This window comes from Spermophilus citellus, assembly GCF_964194105.1.
Source record: "Spermophilus citellus genome assembly, chromosome: 3".
Classification (NCBI taxonomy): domain Eukaryota; kingdom Metazoa; phylum Chordata; class Mammalia; order Rodentia; family Sciuridae; genus Spermophilus; species Spermophilus citellus.
The window spans coordinates 116,719,688-116,741,036 of NC_138184.1; the positions used below are offsets into that span (position 1 = coordinate 116,719,688).

The 21,349-nt window shown below is 47.8% G+C and overlaps 1 protein-coding gene across 6 annotated transcripts in view; it reads right to left on the reverse strand.

The window, feature by feature from the left end:
- Positions 1 to 229: 229 nt before the first annotated feature.
- ASCC2 (activating signal cointegrator 1 complex subunit 2) overlaps positions 230 to 21,349 on the reverse strand; it is a 42,962-nt gene continuing 21,842 nt past the window's right edge. For 4 of the 6 annotated variants that reach the window (XM_081285719.1, XM_081285717.1, XM_081285721.1 and 1 more), the window contains 12 exons: positions 16,766 to 16,840; positions 15,777 to 15,884; positions 15,482 to 15,550; positions 15,191 to 15,265; positions 13,436 to 13,628; positions 11,692 to 11,906; positions 10,669 to 10,788; positions 4,600 to 4,693; positions 4,405 to 4,526; positions 3,763 to 3,865; positions 2,289 to 2,368; positions 230 to 765 (listed from right to left, as the gene is read on the reverse strand). In XM_081285719.1, the coding sequence (XP_081141845.1) occupies positions 594 to 765; positions 2,289 to 2,368; positions 3,763 to 3,865; positions 4,405 to 4,526; positions 4,600 to 4,693; positions 10,669 to 10,788; positions 11,692 to 11,906; positions 13,436 to 13,628; positions 15,191 to 15,265; positions 15,482 to 15,550; positions 15,777 to 15,884; positions 16,766 to 16,840 (1,426 nt within the window). In that variant the 3' untranslated portion in view covers positions 230 to 593. The remainder of the gene's footprint in view (positions 766 to 2,288; positions 2,369 to 3,762; positions 3,866 to 4,404; positions 4,527 to 4,599; positions 4,694 to 10,668; positions 10,789 to 11,691; positions 11,907 to 13,435; positions 13,629 to 15,190; positions 15,266 to 15,481; positions 15,551 to 15,776; positions 15,885 to 16,765; positions 16,841 to 21,349) is intronic. The other 2 variants (XM_081285720.1, XM_081285718.1) reach the window with 1 other exon arrangement.

Consider the following 21,349-nt stretch of genomic DNA (forward strand, 5'->3'; position numbering starts at 1 on the left):
GCAGAAAGGACCCCAGAACTCCATGCACTCCAGCTCTACCTTCAAACAGGCAGGGACTGGGGGCTTGGAAGGGACACACAGCAAGACAAGCAACACTGGGAGGAGTTAAACTGAGAGCAAGCACAAAAGGTCTACGGAGGGAGCACGGGGCATCTGCCCTCTTGCCCTTCAGTTGGCGGCTGTCACTGAAGAATGAGACACGGGGAGTTGCTCATAGGCACGTCATGGATCACTGCTTGGAAGGGTCAGAAACTTTATTGGCAGGCCTTTTGTTGTTTCTGAAGATACAGACTTCAGGGAAGTGGAAACTTGCCACACAAGGTCTGGGGAGCTTGCCTGGGGCTCTGTCCCTATCCCTTTCCCACCAGTGCAGCTGGGGAAGGAGACTGCTCGCTGGCCCCACAGGTTCCTCCACTGAGGGGTAAGGCACTGTGTGTTCCTTAGGAAGGCGCTCACGGCTGGCTGGTAGATGACAACGAGGTGGCCTTCTCAGGGGCTGCAAAGCTGAGGCTGTTGAGGGGTGGAGTTGAACTTGGTGCCCCGGCAAGGAGACAACTGGGTGAGGAGGCCCTGCTGGCTCTGGCGTGGTGGCCTCAGGATGGGATCATGCCCTTGCTTCTCTTGCGGTCAGCCATGGTCCTCCGGTTGTGGTTGGCTCTCGTCGCCTTGTTGGCTTCCTTCTTCCTACGCTCCTGGGTTGTCTCGCGGCTCTGCCCATGACCCCGGGGGCCGCCAGCCACTGCTGTGGAACTGTCATGCCGATACCTGAGGGGACACAACCCATCCCCCAGAGAACCCATTGGTCAGAAGTCTTCTGGAAGAACCCACAGCCTACCTCAGAAGTCACCAGGAAAGGACACACCTCTAGGCCAGGCCACCCATGGCCCAATTTCGGATGGGAGGGAAAATGGAGCCCCAAGAGGCAAGGCTCTGGGGCCTGTGGCCAGCACCACACCTGGGGTTTCCTCTTCTCCAAGCCTTGTTTCCAGATGGGCCCACACAGCTAAGCTGGGGGAAGGAGCAGCCAGTAGACTGACTGAAGCCCGCAGGAGAGGAGGAGGGCTTGGAGTGTGTCCCCTCCCTTTTGCATCTAGGGCCACCTGCTACAGATGAGACAACCCTCCTGTTCTACACCCCAGGGCCTTGCTTGGTGGCATCCAAAAACCAAATGTGCTCACAGACATGACCTGGGATCTTTGTGGCCTGACTCAACTGCTGGGATTTGCCCAGAGCTTCATGCTCTGGGGGTTGGGATGGGTGTGAAATCAGAGTGGCTTTGTTTCCTGCTCAAGAACCTTCTGTGGCTCCCACTGCCTTCAGAACAAGATCAAAGTCTTCCCTCCTGTGAGGCCTCCTGTATCCAGAGGGCAGTGCTGTATGAGCTCCAGGATGAGGGGACTGGGACTCTATCCCTGCTTTGGAGGCAGATGCTTGTCCCTTCTGGATAGTTTCCTTACTGAGAAAAAGAGGGGGCTTAGACAGGGGAACTTGGGCTGCCTGCTGAACACCCTCTTCCTGACCATACCTGTGCCTTGCGCTTTTACCTTCACAACAAACTCCTCTGTACCCTTTCCACTCTTAAGGGTCCAGTTCAAGTGCTCCTATGTCCCTGTCATGTGTCTCAGCCATAAAGAATGTGTGTCTGTCTAGGCATACTTGCACTTTATACTCTGCCCAGCACTAGCTAGCCCTGGACACACTGGGTTCCCATGCTGGTGATACACCTTGCAACAATATCTGTCAAGTAATGGTCATGAGTTTGAACCCCAAAGTGACCCATTTGAGCTCTTTTTTTTTTTCTTTTTCTTTCTTTTTTAAGAGACAGGGTCTCACTGTTGACAAGGTTGCCAACCCTGACTCCTGGATTCAAATGATCCTCCTGCTTCAGCCTCCTCCTAAGTAGGTGGGACTATAGATGCACACCATTGCTTCATTTTTTTAAAAAATATTTTTTTAGTTGTAGATGGACACATGCTTTCATTATTTTTATATGGTGCTGAGGATCAAACCTAGTGCCTCACATGTGAAAGGCACACACTCTACCACTGAGCCACAACTCCAGCCCCATCCATATTGATCTTTGATCTAACTCCTACTAGCTGTGTGATCTTTGGCGGGTTATTTAACATCTCTGGCCTTAATAACAGTAGCTACTTCCTAGGGTTCTTATGAGAATTACATTAATACACAAGCAGTACTTTGGGTTGATGTGTGGGTTTCCTGGGTGGTCAGCTGGGCCTTCCTCAGATGGGTTCCCTCTCATCAGAATTAGATTCTTGAATGCTTACCCTTTCCTGGCAAGGAAGGCCATGCGCCTGGCTTCTGCCTTCTCCCTCAGCACTGCAGGGTCCTGCACAAAATGGTCAGGCTGTGGAGAGGAGAAGAAACAAAATCTGGAATCATGAACTGTCCCATTTCCCTAAACTGTGCTGGGAGGTGCTTGAATAAATCTTGTTGATGAGTGTGTGCCAGGCACGGGGATGCCCTGGAATGGAGCTGGACTTGCTGCTGTCTGGCGCCTCACTGGGACCCTACTGTCCTCCTTCCTCCCCAGGGAGGGGACAGCTGAAGGAACTGAAGCTCTCTGGACAGGCTGGTGGGGTGGACTAACCATAGCTAAGAGAATGTCAGTGACAAATGGGGGCAAGGAGGCAAGGCCATGCAGGGGCATGGAAGCCAAGACAGCCCCTGGTGGGTGACCAGCTTGTCCTGGGAGCTGGAGGTCTGGCCTCACTTGAGTGTCAGCAGCAGGGTGCTATGCAAGAGCCTGCTCCCCAGGACTTCTTTTGGTTTTGATACTGGGGATTTGACACAGGGGTGCTTTACCATTGACTCACATCCCCAGCCCCTTTAATTTTTTAGTTTGAGACAGAGTCTCACTAAGTTGCTGAGGCTGGCCTTGAACTTGCAATCCTCCTGCCTCAGCCTTCCAAGTTGCCAGGATTACAGGGGTGTGCCACACACTCCTGAATTCTCTAGAACTTCTAGGAGAACAAGAAGCCTGGGACCAGTGCAGGGGAAAATGTGACCTAAGGACCATAGGACCGCAGGCAGACTTTGGTGGCCAGAGTTTTGCTTTCTTTTTAAATCCAAACCCAAAAAAGTAGAATTAGTAGTATAAAGACTGGGAGATTTTTCATAAAAATCTGGGCTGACCCCTGGGCTGCTATTCTTGCCAGGCCCCCCTACTCAGTGACACTGGTAACCTGGCCACAGAAGCATCTGAATTTGTCATCTTGCTGGGAGGGTAATAAGGAATCCAGGGTCCCTGGCTGATGCCCCATTCAACCTGAGCAGAGCTGCTTTTATCTGTTTTATATGCTGAAGTTCTAGCTAAGATTCGATTGAAGAAGTTTAGCTGCTAGAAAACAGGGCTTTGAAACCCACTGGTCCAGATGATCTCCAAGGGTCCCTGGGCTCTAACGCTTCTCAAATCTTAAGAATTGCCACCCCAGGCACAGTGGCTGACAGCATCTCTTCTAGCCCCCAGGCTTGTGGGCCTAATGACCCCGGGCAGCTCAAAGGCCCAGCCTCTAATCTGTCCCCTGGGCCCTAACTGGCAAATTCTAAGAGGCAAGCTCTAAACCAGCAGCTCTCTAAGCAGACAGCCTGGGCTCAAAGGACCCCCCTCCCTGTGATGCTGGGACTGCCTCAGGGCCAGATGCAGGGAGCCGGGAGGGACACAGAGCTACTGATTAATTCTTCAGAACTGCACCCTCCTCTTCATCCACCACCCACCCCTGCCACCTGCCAAGGAGGTACCTTGGGAGCCTCTTCTTCAGCTTCCTCCTCCTCTTCATCCTCCTCTTCCTCCTGCCCTTCTCCAGATACTTTAGTCCTCAGTACCTGAGGGATGGTGAAGGGCCTGAGGGTGTGGAGAGAAAGCAAGATCAAATACTAGATTAGACCTGGAGGGAGGGCTCCGGGAGAGGGGATCTGGCTGGGGCGAGGAAGCCACTGGGAGATGATCAGCTCAGGAGGCTGGGAAATCCCAGAGGGCTTTTCGAGTTAGCTTTTGCACCAGTCCCAAATTCTTTGAGGTACCAGGTTTGACACCAGGGATTAGGAGGAGACTGAGCTGGGGCCTGGGGCTGTCCAGGGAAGCTCTGCTTTGATCTATATTGAGGAAACTCTGCAAGATTCCACTGGGAAATGTTTTCTGTACTTTAAAAAGAAAAATGCAAAACTACTTCCTGAGCCCAAATAAACGCTGCCCCACTGGGGTGAAGAAGCGCTGGACTAGGAGTCCGGAAGCCTGGGTGTGGGCCCGGCTCTGCCCTGACTCGCTCACATGCCCAGGCCTTGTTGTCCTCATCTGTATAAACAGAAGACTCAGAGCCCCCGTTATCCCCCAAGGCCAGAGAGCCTTTCTTCCCCTGGAATGCCACCACCTTGTGGCCTCACCTGCGGCTGATGAGCTCATCATCTGAGTCTACATCGTTGGCGCCCACCTGGTTGCCATCATAGGTGTCATCGTACTCGTCTTCATAGTCATCACCACGGTAGTCACCTGGCTGTAGTGGCACCTGCAATGGCATATACAGCTCAGGGGCTGGCTGGACCTCCCGTGCCCAGTAGAGGCCTGGCTCAGGCACCCACCTCTTCCACCACCACGCTGTATTGCTCGTAGCGCTGCCGCTGGGACACCACCTCCCGCTTGTCGTTCAGCAGGCTCCGTGTGTTCCCCTCCTTCCTGGGCCAAGGAAATGGCAGGGAGAAAGGATTAAAAACATCAGGCTTCTAAGCTTTGGGTTCAGTGGGTCCAGAGAGACTGTGGATCACTTCTCCACCCATCAGATTGGCCCACAATGAGGCTTGTGCTGTCCTGTACCGGGAGGTGCTGGTACGTACAGGTACCTGCATGAAGGGGCCCAGCCCCTCTGCAGGACATCTCACAAACTGTTAAATTTAATACATGTACACAGTTCAACCAGGAAATTCCCTTTCAAGGTGTCTACCCTAGAGTAACACTGGCTGCATGTCAGGAGTTTTCTTTATAGCATTGGCTGGTAACATTAAGAAACGGAAAGAGACTAATATCTATCATGAGTGAAATGGCCAAATGAACTGTCTCATCTGTCTTATAGATTGGCCATGTGTACTTCTCAAGAATGATGTGGATTTACTTGTGCTGATGGGGAAAGATTTATTGCCAAGGAAAAAAGCAAATTATAGAAAAACACACCCAGAACGATCTCAAAAGCAAAGGTACCCCATTTCGTTTCTGTGGGTATATGTTGATGTATGTGAATGCAGAGGGCCAGGAGTCATGGTAGCAAATGGTGACCCCTAGGATGGCTTGGAGTCTTTGAACTTTTAAAATAAGCAAGAAATAATTAAGGCTACGTAGGGCTTTCTTGGTGAATGTACAGGAGCCCTAGGAACGTTTGGGGTGTGGAGAGAAGAGGCATTCTGGTCTCCTCCTCTCACCCCTGCTTCATTAGAGCAAGTCTTCTATGTTCCTGTTCCACAAGTCCAGCTTCTACAGGAGAATTCACTAGAAGCCAGGCCTGGTGGCATACACCTGTAATTCCAGCTACTCGGAAGGCTAATACAGGAGGATCGCAAGTTCAAGCCAGCCTTGGCAACTTAGGGAGACCCTCAAAACAAAACATAAAAAGGCCTGGGGTGCAGCTTATTAGTAGAATGTCCCTGCATTCAATCCCCACTATCACAAAAGAAAAAAAAAATTCACTGGAAACAAAAATCTGGAAGTCCAAATTCCATCATATCACAGGCAAGGAAACTTGGGTGAAGTGGAGGAAGAAGGGGTGTTCTTGGGGTCACAGTGAGCTGTAGTGCAGCCCTTAGAGGGGACTCAAGCCTCTTGACCATGGTTTTGCAAACCTGTAGAAAAACTTGGCTTGTCAGACACATACCCAGGCCTGTGGAATGTAGTTTCTAGCCCTGCAGGGGAAAATCAATACGAGATGTCAGGCAAGAAAATCCAGCTTAACTATGAAATCGGGACTCTGGAATGTATCAAGGGTAATGGGAGAAAAAAGGGGGAGACACAAAGTTGTATGCTGCTTTCACAAAAATCTTAACTGGCTTTTGGGGCCGGGAGGAGCTGGCACCTGAGTCTGTGGGGCTATCTGCCTAGGACAAGGGCCTGGGGCAGGCCAGTGTTGTGGTCCCAGTGTGGCAGGCTAAGCTTTGCTTCTCTGCAAGTCTTTACTAAGGCCTTACTACATGTCAGGCAAGGTACTGAGGCTGAATGGGGAAGAGATTCAGAAATGCGTAAGATGGAGCTGCTGCCCTCACACTACAGTGGGGGTGACAGGCAAAGAATAACCAACACAAAACGTGCTGAATGACACAGAATGGAATGGAAACAGGAGAAATGAATTCTGGCTTGGAGGCTTAATGGGTCTGGGGGAAGAGGTAATGAGGCTCTGTGGTAGGAAGGGTAGATTGGATCAGGAGCCCCAGGGTATGGTGGAAAAGACAGTGCATTTGATTTGGATCAGGGAGAGATCTTGATTCATAGAAATCTTTCACAGTCACCAAGGAAGAGGGTCTGTGTCTGTGGCTCTAGCCTTCTATCTGGCTCTCTTCACCAAGTTGGAAAACAGAGAGGAAGTGAAAGGGGCCCCAGCTTGTCCAGGCGGCTAGTGCCACTGGCAAGAACATATCCATGGGGCTGGGGATGTGGCTCAAGGGATAGCGCGCTCGTCTGGCATGCGCGGGGTGCTGGGTTCGATCCTCAGCACCACATAAAAATAAAATAAAGATGTTCTGTCCACCAAAAACTAAAAAATAAATATTAAAAAAATTCTCTAAAAAAAAAAAAAAAGAACACATCCATGAATTCAGCACACGCTTCCTGAGGGACTGCCAGTTGCCAGGATTTCTGCTGGGCCAGGAACCAAAATGAAGGCAAAGGTCACTGTCATTTCTGCCATACTCTGGTTGGTCCATCCACCCCTGGTTCTGGGCAGTGGGGCCATTCTTTTGTACTGGGTGGCCTCTGGTGACATGGCTGCCTGACAGGACCAGAAAGAAGCCTGACAACCTGCTGGGCCCTGGAAAAGAACACAGGTAAGGGCAGTGGTACCTGAGTAGCCTGTCTGAGGAAGTGGGGCTTTGGCCCCCTGAACTCATTTGGAGCTAGAAAGGAAAAGAAAAATAAAATAAAGAAAAATAAAAATCTGAGAAAAGATTAGTTTAGAAATACAGGCAGCAGTGGCTCTGGAGCAAGTTACCCAGTTGGCCTGCTGCAAGATCACAGTGAGTGCAGGAACCCTGGCTCCCCTGAAACCCAGTTAAGACCTTGTCCCTCATCTCCTCACCCTTGTTCTTCAAGGCCCATCTCAAATTGTTCCGTAGGGACCTACAGAGACAAAAAAACCCCTCATTTTTCAGTTGAGGTGTTAGGGGATCCAGAGAGGCAGAACAACCTTTCCAAGGTCACACAGCTTCTAACAGCACAGGGTTTAGGGCACGCTTATAACCCCAGCGGCTCAGGAGGCTGAGGCAGGAGGATTTTGAAAGCCAGCTTTAACAAAAGCAAGGCACTAAGCAATTCAGTGAGACTCTGTCTCTGTACAAAATACAAAATAGGGCTGGGGACGTGGCTCAGTGGTTGAGTGCCCCTGAGTTCAATCCCTGGTACCCCCCCCCCCCAAATTCTAATAGCACAGGGCTGACACAGGTCTACTGACTAAGGTCTGCTCTGCTACTTCTTGAGCTACATGACCAAGCTCAAGTCTCCTACTTCACTAAACCTCAGTTCCATCTCCAGCATCCACTTCTCAGAGTTGAAATAAGATGATGTACAGAAGTGAACCAAGCGAACCCTGCTTCTTTACTACAGGGTATATCAGGGCCTTTAAATGTTAACCTGCTCTATGATTCTCCCATAGGTAGAGAGAACATACATTTTTGACCACAGAACCAAAAATGAGGGAAAAGACTTGTTATCTTCTAGGGCACCATGGAACACTCCAAGGGAATTAGTTAGTTGGCTTCCTTCCTTCATTGGCTTTGATACACCTGCAACACAGTTGCTTTGTGTCTACCCAGCAGCCACCCTCCACCTCAGTCACACCCCCATAGACCCTCATTTTGTTTAGGCCTTTCCACCATGGCACAACATGTTAGAGCCCTATGATTCAGTTCTCCTGATGAGAGAGAAATTTCTAGGCAAGGTTTTCTATTTTCTTTTTTTTTTTTAATATTTATTTTTTAGTTCTAGGTGGACACAATATCTTTATTTTATTTATTTTTTAATGTGGTGCTGAGGATCGAATCCAGTGCCTCACTCATGCCAGGCTAGCGCGCTACCACTTGAGCCACATCCCGAGCCCCAAGGTTTTCTATTTTCTAAGAGAGATAGAAACACACTGGTCTGGAGCTCCTCCTAGCATTAACATTTCAGGAAGCCTCAGTGAAATAGCTGCAGCCCCACTGAAGCCTCAAGAGACCAATGTAACCACCAAAAGGAAGCCTCAAAACACAGAACTGATGTGTCCTGGACCATGCTCCCACAACACAGGTGAACCACGCCCACATGGTCCTGTTTCGCAGCTCCTTGTCATGCAAGGGAATGGGTCTCCTTACTACCTAAGCCTTTGAGTGCACCCTACGGGATCCAACAACACACGTGAGTGTGATCTGCCTTGTGCTACTTAATTTTTCAAGGGCTCTGGAGGGTGGGGCCATGAGCCAGCTGCCCTGCCCTGATTAACACAGGTGTCCTTGCTGAACTTCTAGTGTACCCCATCCCAGGCCCTTCCCACTCACACCTGCTTGTTTAATGGTCTGTCTTTCCCACGGTTTCTGCCCTTTAAGGGCAAGGCCCAGGAGGCTGGCTCACCTTGTTTCTCTTGTGTTTAGCACAGGATCTGGTGCTAGTAAATCGCTTAATAAATATTTGCTGAATGAATAAATAAATAATGACTACATGAATGGAGGCTTTGCCTCTTTGCAATCCACAGCCCCTGGATTACCTAGCACAGTGGGTTCAGTGAACACAGGCCAGCCAGTCTCTGCCTGACAGCCTTGAGTGCCTCAGGATCAGAGGCAGAGACCTCCAGACACCTGACTGCCTCAGCACCAGCCCTTCTGGTAACCCTGACAGCTGGAACCAACCCCTTGGCAAATGCTTGTGGGTGATCTACAACCTAGGTGTGGTGAGGTAGGTTGATTCTGGGAAAACCCACAGATCAAAGACAAGGGAAAAGGCCAGGTCCAGAGATGCCTAAGTTCTGTGGGGGGTCCTACCAATCAGGTTCCCTAGGTTGCACTAGGGGCTAGCCTTCCATCAGTTTGGGGGACACCTGTCTGCTACTCTCCCATAGCAGGAACTGCTGAGGGTCATTCTGGCTTGGCACAGTGGCCAGTGAGACATCTCTGGTGGGGATCTGGGGATGTTGCAATGTGTGTGACTAAGCAGTTTGCAAGTGCTTCCTGTCCAGCCAGCCAGATGGCTTAAAGATGCCCTGAGCCTGCTCCCTAAACCTTTGGCCAGCCAAGCTTCCAGCATTGGACAACCCAAGGAAGGGGGCACAGCACAGGATTCTAACCAAATCAACAGCCTCAAGAACACAGCCAATCTCCTTCCTCTCTGAACCATCTCCATCCCATTATTATGACAGGGGAAAAGGCAGGCAGCATTTATCCAGAGGTTTCCAGATTTCTGAGTTCCATGGACCAACACCACTTCAGAACTCTCAGGGAATAGCATAGTGTTGCAATGTCTCACTTTGCCATTCTCAACTTGGCTGTGTACTCCCCACCATCACCACTGATTCCGGTTTCCTCCAGTGGGTCACCATTCCAAAGCCAGGTGATCTTTTCAAAGCATAAAACACATCAGTGGATGGGAGCCTCACCATGCTCACAATAGCCCTGGGGCCACTGTCCCTGTTGGTCAGTCTGCTTGGAGAGCTTCTCTTTCCGTCCTTCACAGAACTCAACCCTCAGGTCTTTTAGCTTTCTATCCCATGTCATTTTCTCAACTCTTCCTGTCCAGGTTGAAGCCCCCACTCAAAGCACAGAAGTTTGTGCACATCTACCTGATAGCCCTTGTTCTATCTGCAATGTGACATTTCTTGTTTGACAAGCTGATTAATGCAAACTCCATGTGGGCATGGGCCATATCTGTTTCGCTCCCCACTACAGTTCCAGAAACTAATTAATCCAGGGCCTAGAATGCTGTAAGTACCCAGCAAATATTTGTTAAATGAATCAATAGGCATGAATGGACTTTTCAGTGCTGAAAAAGTAGGATGGGCATATACTAAAAATAAATAGAAAAGGCCTTAAAATGGAATATGTTCACCTCAGAAAAGCTCATTCAGTGCAAATCCTTGATTTTCTCATTTGTCATAGCCTGGGGAATATCAGGTCAAAGAGTAGCTTCTGGGAAGCACTGTCCAATTCTACCACCCAGAATGTCAATGGTCAATACATCAAAAGATACAATAAGAAGGGAAGAGAGGGACAGATTTGGCCCATCTGTCCTTTTGCTATTAACAAGGATTCACCAACAATCTTTCTGCACAGCCAGAACCTGAAGCACAGTCATTAGAGAACCCGTTCCTGTCTGCTGGGAGTGCCCAGGGCCAGGCTTTAAAGGGACCCCTGAGCCCACACCCCAGAGGCCAGTTCTGTAAAGATGGGCTCTTTTGTTTCTCTAGCTTCCCTAGGACCCAAGGCACTCACCTCCTGCCCTTGTGCACTCGGCTCAGGTCCACTGAGTCCCTGCTGAACACATCAAACTCATCGTTCTGGAAGATGTTGTGACGAGATGTCAGCAGGGGAGTGGGGTCTGGATTCACCTGTCTGGGGGTATAGGACAGAAATCCATTTAGGGGACCCTGTGTACCTGGGTCCTATTCCCCACTGCCATTCTATCCATCAGATTTTTCACTCCCTTCAATAGCCACACCTAGGAAACAAGCTGAAAACCTTTAACAGGGAGACAAGGCCCTGCCCCATCTGGGCCTGCTTGAGAACACAGCCACCCTGCAAAAGAAGCTCCCCCTCAGTCCTAAGGGACCACACACAATGATTTTCATTTTATCTCTTAAAAAAAGCTCCACCCTCACTGAATGCTCACAATGGCCCTAAGAGATAGGGAGTCATAGATTGGTCAACCTCTTTTTTTTTTTCTTTTTTCTTTTTTGGTACTGGAGATTGAACCCAGGATTCTATGCGTGCTAAGCACATGCTCTGCCACCGAGTTATACCCTAGCTCTTTGTGCCTCAGCACCCTCATCTGTAAAATGGGGGCCAAGGAATCTGAGAAACTTGACCAAAGGCACAGAGCTAATTTCACTCTTTCATTCAGCAAACATTATTTGTTCATGGAAGAACCACTCAGTGATGCTCTTAACAGTGGGCCAAAGTCCAAAAGAGTAGGGGTGATGGATATGAGAAGAGCTTTGGCCATCTTCTTTTAGAAATCTACCAGTGTGTCTGTAATCCGTCTTCCCACAACACACAGCAGGGACATCCAAGTGTGCACTGAGAACTTTCTGGGGGCGTTGGGTTTTGTGTTTCCCCAAAGAGGATTCCCAAAGAGGATAATTTAACATTAATTAAATTGTTGGGAAACTCTGCTGTGGGGAAGAGAGAACAAGATGAGTCCTGGAGCACCAGGGAAGAAAGAGTAGGAGGCAGAGAAAAAGGCCCCAGCCCTGAGGGAGGTAGGCCCTGGGGCCTCCTCCCACCTGTCTCTCCTACCTGTCTAGGCTGCGGTCCAGCTGGCTGAGGGCAGGGGCCAGCCGCTCCTCTAGGATGTTGTTGATCACCTGCTCTGGGTCATAGGAGTAATGTTCTAGGCAGGCCAGGATGAAGCCTTCCCCAAGGTCTGGCAGCAGGTCCTTCACTTGAGAGATGAGTGAGTCCAGCTCCACGCCGCACACGGCAGGGCCCGGGGCAGCCGCTGCACCCATGCACTGTAGTAAGAGTCAGAGTGAGGGAAGGGAAGGTGAAGCCCAAGGGTGGCAGCACGACAGACTCCAAACAGCACTGTGGGATCTTGATCTTAACCGAGTGACTCAAGTCTCTCTGAGCTTCCATTTCCTCCTCAATGAAAGTGGGACTCTTAAGATTTACTGGCTGAGCTATTTCTAGCTGTGTGGATTTGGGTAGGTACTTCCTTCTTTGAACCTGTTTCCTCTTTATAAAGCAACATACTACGACTCACCTCATGGGGTTGTTTCAAATGGTTCAAAGAGAAAATGCTCATAAACCTGGTGTAGACAAGGGATTCCATAAATGTGTTCTACTAAAGATCCTTTACCAATTCTTTTTTTTTTTTTTTGGTGGCGGGGTACTGGGGATTGAACTCAGGGGCACTGGACCACTGAGCCACACCCCCAGCCCTGTCTTGTATCTTATTTAGAGACAGGGTCTCACTAAGTTGCTTAGTACCTTATGACTCCTGAGCCACTGCGATTATAGGCATGTGCCACTGTGCCTGGCTCTTTACCAACTCTTAACAAGATGGATGATGTCGGAAGGAAATAGCAACCACCAGGCAAGGTTTGTGGAGTTTTCCTTTTTAATTATGTTCTTTTCAGTAAGGGGGATTCATTTTATATACTATTCAATGTGGAAAAAAGTCTTTTTATAGTGTGGCTCAGTAGTTAGCTCTTGGCTAGCATGTGTAAGGCCCTGAGTCTAATCTCCAGTACCACAAAATAAATATATAACAATATAGATCCTCCATGACTCAGATAAAAAGACAAATGGGGAAAAGGATGGGAAAAGGTAGAGGGGGCTGCGATTCTCCAAGGCTCTGGGAGAATCATGGAGCATGGGGCCTCACAGGAAGAAGAGCCAATGTCCAATTGGGCTCAGATGTGGGCACTGCATCTATCCCCACCTTACAGATGAGGAACTGAGGCTCAACAGGAGTGACAGGCCCAAAGCTACTCCTCTGGTGAGTGGCAGAATAGATTACAATCCGAGCAACCTGACCTGAGTCTGTATGGTCTCCATCCCTACATCATGCTATGTTGCAGACAACGTAGGGGGGAGAGTTTTGGAAAAGCCTGGAGAGGAAACACTAGATCTAAAGCCTCCAAACTTGTTCAGTAGAGCCCTGTGATCCCATGGAGGAGCTTTCAAGGATACCATGGGTGGGACCAGGCAGCAAAGGAGCTCTACTTTTACCTGTATGAGGGAGAGCTTGGGAAAGCATTTCACATGGATAAAGCTTCATCTCTTCATTTTATAGAGGGGAAATCGAGACTTCACTGGCTTAAGTGACTTGCTGTCTCTTCATACTCACTCTAGCTTAGTCTCAGCTTTGGACTCCCTAAAGGCAGAACAGAACTGACCGCAAACTAGAGGCTATCAATTCTAAAAGAAACCTTTACCCTGAGTGCAGGAGTAAAGAAGGAGGTTGGCCCATGCCCTACCCTCAGACAGACCAAGTGGAGCCAGGAAGCAGTGTATAGCACCTCCCCAAGACATATACCTCCACTTCCTCTGAGTTCTCTGGATGTGATGGTGTTTGACTGATTGCCTCTGCTGTTACCGTGACCCCATTAGAATCCCCGTTAGGATCTTCGGCCACTGATGGGTCTTTAGTGTTCATTGCTTTCCTTCTGTCCACCCCTTCCCAAGCGCTCTCCACTGCCTGGAGGATGTAGGCAGTCCGGGTCTCATCCCTGTAAGGCTGTGTTAAGGGCTCTCTTTCTTGGGTCCCATGTCCTTCTCAGCTTTCCCAACTCTGAGGCAGGCAGATTTCTCAGTCTCTCCCCAGGATTCAACCATGTAGCTCTTGCCAGGGGCTTTTGGGGCTGAGCCAGTGGATGTCACTGGCACCTGGGCTGTGTCGGCACTGGGTCAGACAGACCACAGTCATGCTGGCCTTACAGCCCAGTACCTGCCACTCAAAAGAAAGCAGCTCTGGGCAGACGAATCAGGGGCCACCATCAGTGTCAGGTGTTTAAATGAACCAACAGCAATTCTTCTGCACTGACCTCCAGGAGGACAGCCAATGGAGCCACTGCCATTGAGCCTCCTGTTCAACTTTGCAGGGAATTCTGCAAAGGCTGGGAACCCAGAGAGGTCCCTGAAGCAAAAACGAATAAGCTATTCCAGATACCCAAATGGCCAACAGGCTTCCTGTCCTTTCTCCCTTTCTACCACCCAAGGTACTGTCAAACCAGAAATCCAAGAGTCACCTCCAGTACCCTCACTCCACTTCTAGTGCAAACTCCATCATCCATCCCTGGATGCTGCAGCAGCCTCCTCGCTGGCCCCTGGACTTCCTGTGGTCCCAGACCAGTGTGTTCTTCCTATGCTGGATGGAGCTTTTCTAAAGTATACACCTGACCATGTTACCTGCTTTACAGCTACAGCCTTCCATGCTCCCCAGTATTGTAGAACAGAAACCAAACTTCTCAACAAAGGTCATCCCATGGCTGTGCAGTTCAGCTGGCCCCTATATCATGTGCCACATTCCCAATGCCCTCCTGTAAAGACCCTTCAACACACAGCTGCACCATGTAATCCACACATGACATCAGTGGGTTCCTCAAAGAAGCCAATTCTCTTTGCCCTTTAACCCTTGGGAATACCTGCTCTTGCCTTAGCTATTGGTTTGATCATCTCTTATTCCTTCTGTTCTCAGCTTGGGCATCACTTCCATTAAACATCCTCACCCTGACCTCTGCTAGGTGAGATGCCATCTGAATTCTTTTCTTTTTCTTTCTTTTTTTTTGGACTAGAGGCACATCCCCAGCCCTTTTTATTTCTTATTTTGAAACAGGGTCTTGCTAAGTTGCCTAAGACCTCACCAAGTTGCTGAAGCTGGTCTCAAACTTGCCATCTTCTTGTCTCAGCCTCCCAAGTTGCTGGAATATCAGGCATGTGCCACCATGTCTGGATGAATTTCTTTTACATGATACTCTCTAACTGCCTGTTTACTAGTCTGTCCCTCCTACAATAAGGACAATGAGGATAAGCACAAGTCCAACTTGGTCACATAGGCACAGATACTCAAGAGACACCTAGAAAAAGTGGGGCTGTACCTTCCCTGCATCAAGCATTAGAGCAGTCATCTTTTCTAGAAAAAGCAGGGCTGAGTCCTTGGTAGCCTTTAAAATTAGCTGGCTGATCCATGAGTTCTGGGACTAACCCTCTTTTTGCCTCTCTGGCTCCCAGGAGGTTGTGTCTGACCTGATCAGGCCAGACCCCATCCCAGAGGGCTGTGGAAGAAGGATACAAGACTGACGAGGCCTGCTGCAGCAAGCTGATGTCTTCAGCCACAGGGAAGAGTGCGTCATAGTCCCGGAGGAACCTGGGGGGCAGAGAGCAGATAGTAGGGACAGGGATGGGACCACAGGGACATTGTTCTACTGCAGGGCTACTCCCCGTTTATGTCTATTACCCAACCACCAAGTGTCAGAAACTTAGCGCTGTGGTGAGCATATGGCAAAGGCTCCCCTCTGTAAGGCCTTGTGGGGATTGGTGGGAGAACCATGGCCACTACTGGTCCAAGCTTAGCCACACTTACCTTTTCTCCTGCAGTAAGGAGCTGAAGATCTGAAGGAACTCTTCAATGAAGCCCTGAACATTGTCACAGCTGAAATGAGACACCAGGGAAAAGAGCCCATGCAGTGCAAGATGATCTATAGGTCCCTTCCATACCCACCCTGGTCCTCTGCAAGGCTCTGGCCAATTGGAGGAAAGAGAAATTTTTCTGGGTTTTCTATCTGCTCAGTGAACCTCAGAGCAGGGAAAGAAGCCAAGATAGAGTAATGGGAATGCTCCTGCTGGGTTTGGGAAGGGGGTCTTAGTCCAGGGGTTACCTGCTTTCTAGAATGGGAAGGAGGCAGATCTGGTTCAGGATAATGTGAAAAACTTCCATTAGCTTCTTCTTGGAATGGGAGAGCCTCTGCCACAGGTCACTTAGAAGCCTTTGACAGCAAAGAGAAAAAAAGAAATAGATTAGGAAAGAAAAAGGCACTAAAGGAGCCCCTTCCCAGCAGTTGTGGGACCTTCCTAGGGAGCTAGCTCCAAGGCTGTTTCTCAGTTCAAACAGTGGGTCAGGAACAGGGACTTAATCACAGGGGCAGCCCATCCTATTGACTGCCAGTATTTGGGGACATTGGGTTAATGGACTTAGTGGCCAAGCAGAACTTTAGAACCTTTGTGCACTTAACTCTCTACTTGTTGAAATCTTTCTTCTCAGGTCCTCACACAATTCCTTACAGCATTTACTTCAAAATAGGAGTTAGAGAAGATAATGCTAAATGAAGTTAGCCAACCCCCCAAAAACCAAATGCCGAATGTTTTCTTTGATATAAGGAGGATGATTCATAGTGGGATAGGGAGAGGGAGTATGGGAGGAATAGACGAACTCTTGATAGGGCAGAGGGGTTGGAGGGGAAGGGAGGGGGCATGGGGTTATAACTGATGGTGAAATGTGATGATCCTTATCATCCAAAGTACATATATGAAAACAGGAATTGGTGTGAAGATACTTTGTATACAACCAGAGATATGAAAAATTGTGCTCTATATGTGTAATAAGAATTGGAATGCATTCTGCTGCCATATATAATTAAAAACATAGTCTTAGTAGGTAAAGAAGTAGCTCAATGGTAGATTGAGAAATGGAAAACAAAAAATGTAGGGGCCAAGAAGCTGCTAGGTAGGGATGCATGAGCTTGAAGCTACACAGTTCTTGATCCTGCCCCCTTGCATTAATGGAGGGCATGATGCAGCTGGGGAAGGCAGGCCCTGTGCTCAGGCCTCTCTTTCCCACACAATATTCTTAGTTTTATCCCCGCCTCACTTGCAATCTTCAAGCCTCCTCTTCTTAATTGCAGACTCCATTTCAGGAATTGCCACTTCATAAAAGGAAGCTAGTCTGTGGACGCACATATGGGCAAAACACCAGATTAGTTCATAAATACCACACTTTGTTAAAAAATCAAAGCCAATTCAAGGGAGGGGAAAGGCCCTTTTGTTGTTCCCACAACCAGTTTCTCCTGGGACCATGCTGGTACTTCCCTGAGTCCAACCCAGACTGACTCACGATGCTGATCCCACCAACAACCTCATGGGAATTGGCCTATAGCTGTCCATTCTATCAGAGCACCCAGAGGGACGTCCAGGACTCTCTGAGGTTTCAGAAACATACATGATTATCCTTTTTTCTTGCTCTCTATAAACCTTTCTTATCATGCTATGGGATATAAAGAAAAAGCTTTAGTTTGTGCATGATTTTGCAATCTTTATTTTTACTTTTTATCTTTTTTTGTGGTACTGGGGATTGAACCCAGGGCTTTGTGCATGTGAGGCAAGCACTCTACTAACTGAGCTATATCCCCAGCCCATGGTTTGCAATCTTTTTTTTTTAAATCTTTTTTTTTTTAGTTGTACATAACACAACCTTTATTTTATTTATTTATGTGGTGCTGAGGATGGAATCCAGTGCCTCATACATGCAAGGCAAGCTCTCTATCGCTGAGCCACAACCCCAGCCCCATGATTTGCAATCTTTAAAAACTGTTTTAATATGAAAATGTCAACCCGATATTTGTATTTGTTCAAAACAGACTAAATGTGCTCATGATTTAAATGTCTCCACTGGTTTATAAGTTAATTCAGTTAGAATGATTTCTATAACTCTTATAAAATAAAATAAAAATTATATATGTAAACTCAGTTAGTGTATGCCTGTAGTCCAAGCAATTAAGGAGGAAGAGGAAGGATCACTTGAGCCCAGGAGTTCAAGACCAGCCTGGGTAACAGGTAACAGCCTGGGTAACAGGCGAGACCCTATCTTGAGGGAAAGGGGAAATAAACAGGAATCTTTCAGACAGAGAAAAAGGTTGCAGTGGCAGGAAGGATGTTTTAGGTAGAAAAAGTGAAGCATGTAGAGGCCTGGAGCCTGGGGAGTGTCGAGGAGTGAAGCAGGACAGCGGGAAAAGGAGCTGGTAACCATGAGAGATGATTCCAGTCAGTAGAAGGAAGATTGCGAGGAGCTGTGAAGTGCTGGCAGGGGTGGGACAGTCGAAGCCATGGGAGGCTTTATCCAAAGGATCCTGCTGGGGTGAAGAAAGACATGGAGGAGAATATAGGGCAGGGAGGGAGACCACTTTGCCCACTTGGCACCATGAGTATCTTCCTTGTGAAGTAAGAAAGGGGGCACAGGCACAGGCATTCCCAGGATAGTGTGAAGGGGCTGGCAACCTACATGTTGCCAGACACTGGCCTATTCTCAGTGGCCTCTGGTTGTCACTCTTGCTGGGCGTCTCTTTCTACTATTCTCAGCAGCTTCTGGGATCTGCTCAACTCCACCAACCCATCCATATATTCATCTATTCTGTCATTTACTTACCCATTCAACAAAACATTTATCTAGTGCTGACACGTGCCAGAGATGGCAGCTGGTGTTCTGCCCTCCTTGGTCTCCTCTGTTTGTGAAAAATGAGACACTAGGATTGATCAGCCTCCCAGATAGAATAAAGTGCTGATCAGCATTTCCCCCTCAAAAAGGGGGTAGGTCTGTAGCTGTCCACTTGGGGAAAAAAAAAAAAGGTATTTTTTCCTCATGATAAAAGCAACACATGCTGATAGGAAATTTGGAAAATACAAAGTAGAAAATTAAAATCACCAAGAGGATTTTACTGTTCTTGGAATTTTGTGCCCTATGTGTTTTCACTTATCAGAAGATTTTCCCATTTTGTTAAAACATCTCCCCAAATGGGGTACAGATGTCTTTTGAAGGTCTTTGGAGATGGAGGTAAGTTTCAGAAGGGTAGATTTTTTTTTGTGAGGAGCTGTGGAGGTAGGGAAGAGCCACCACCCATCTTGGTGAGGGGGAAGAAAGGAAACACTTTGACCCAAAGTAACTCTGCCTTTGACCCACAAAGCCCAGCCTGTTCCAGCTGTGCTGAAGGCCAAGAACGGCTGCTGGCAAATGCAGTGACCTCTGACTGCTTTCTGGAAAGGACTGGAGTCACCCATGCAGCTCTGTCGCTCCTCCCTCTTTCACCTTCCTCCTCTTCCTTCTCACATCTACCCAATATATCCCTGTTATATCTCTTTCTACCTTTTAACTTTGTGAATAAATAATATATTCACATGGTTCAAAACTCAAAAAGTATAATATATACTGTGAAAAGTCTCCCTTTCCCAATTCTGTTCCCCATACACAGCTACTGCCACTAGTCCTTTTGTAGAATTTTCTAAAGATGCATTTATACATGCATATATAAACAAATATTCACATTATATATCACCGCCTTTTTAACTGCTGGGGATTGAACCCAGGGTCTGAGCATGCTAACAAGTGTTCTGCCACTAAGTTACACCCCCAACCCTCTCCCAACTTTTTAAAAATTGAATATTGGCATATTATGAGTACTATACATGTTATTTGCCTTTTACTGTTTTATTTAATGGCAGGGCTGTGGCAGTGCGTAAAACACCCTCAGTATGGATGGGTAGAATTTCATTGTACACATTTGGATACCAGACCCCACAGATGGATCTTTAGGTTTTTTCAATTGTTTGCTATTACAAGAAATGCTGCCCAGAACTTTACACCTTTGCAGCTATATCTGAGTAATGATTCCTAGAAGTAACATTGTAGGGGCAGATGGTATGTGAATCTTTTAACTCTCAGAGATCTTGCCAAATCACCCTACATAGGGAATGTTGCAATTTACCCTCCCACCAGCAATGTATCCTGGCAACAACTCAACCTGCCGGGGCCAAACTGCCCTCTTTGTCCTCTTCTGGTGCCAGGCCTAGTAGGGCCTGCCTCTTTTGGCTTAGTTATCTTATGGTATGTATGGTACTGAAATAAGATAGATTGCCAGAAACCAGTCAAAGGATAGACAAGTGGTTGCAGAATACCTGCTACAAATTCAGCACTGACCGAGGCACTTTGGGAAGCTTAAGACATTTGGAGGAAGAATTACATCATAGAAAAGAGGCAGTTGTTGGGCTGGGGTTGTGGCTCAGTGGTAGAGTGCTTGCCTAGCATGCATGAGGCATTGGGTTTGATCCCTGGCATCACATATAAATAAACAAGTAAAATAAAGGTATCATGTCCATCTACAACTAAAAAGAAAAAAAAATATATAAAAAAAGATGCAGTTGCATTTTTAATTACCAGAGCAGCGTATTCTATGTGTAGCGCATCTGGTTCTAGGAAGAAGGAATCCCATGTGTAAGCATGACCAGGAAGCACACAGGGAGGAGGTGGACCTGGAATACTACATGGCAAGGAAGAGTGGAAGGAGAGAGAGGAAGAAAGATAGGTAGAGGAACAGATAGAGGAAAAGGAAAGCCATGACCAGGGTTAGCCTGAGAGAAAGAGAGAGAGGGCTTTGGGAGTGCTGATCTTTAGGAGGATGGTGAGGGACTGTGTAGCTGGAATGGGGAGTTTGAATTTTGAGTTGGGAAGGGGTGGATATGAGGTGGCCAAGGTGAGAAGCCAGGTACAGATGTACCCCAAAGAGCTGCTAATAGTTGTAAATTTTCATTATTAGTATAATTATATTTATTTGAAAATGACTTCGTATATATAAATTTTTATATATTTTACATACACACACACACACGTGTGTGTGTGTGTGTGTGTGTATTTTAATTTTTTTAAAAAACAAAAACAAAAACAAAAGATCTTGCTATGTTGCCTAGGCTGGCCTCAAACCCCTGGGCTCAAGCAATCTTCCTACATCAGCCTACAGAGTAGCAGGTATTACAGGTATGCATCTGGTTCCCCGTTCATTCTTTTTTTCTGGGTACCGGGAATTGAATTCAGGAGCACTCAATAACTGAACCACATTCCCATCCCTATTTTGTATTTTATTTAGAGATGGGTCTCACTGGGTTGCTGAACGCCTCACTTTTGTGAGGCTGGCTTTGAATTCAAGATCTTCCTTATGGGGAAAGAGCCATTAAGCAAGTATTTCAGAAGGGCACGTACCAGGTGCTATAGGAGCAAATAATTTTACCTTTCTGTGGCTCCGTTTCCTTAGCCTCTGAGACACTGGGATTATAGGCATGCGCCACGGTGCCCGGCTCCCTATTCATTCTTCAAGATCTCTTTTAAGGGTCATTTTGGGATTCCAGTCAGGAGCACCTCTGTTGTCTTCTTGTGTGTTCTCCCCTGAGCTAGACCACTTTGTCTTGACTGTCACTCCCTGAGTTTGCCCATCAGAGGGGCTTTGAAACAAAGCAGAATTGAAACTGCCCTCTTCTTGATTATGTTTTCCTCCTTCCTTGTACTGTTCTTAGATAAAATTGGCAGTGCTTCTAAAATATAGACTCCACGTGAACAAAAAGCCGTATCTGTCTTCCTCACTGTGGCATCCCCAAGCTGGAAGCGGGCCTGGCACATTCTAAGAAACTAGTAAAT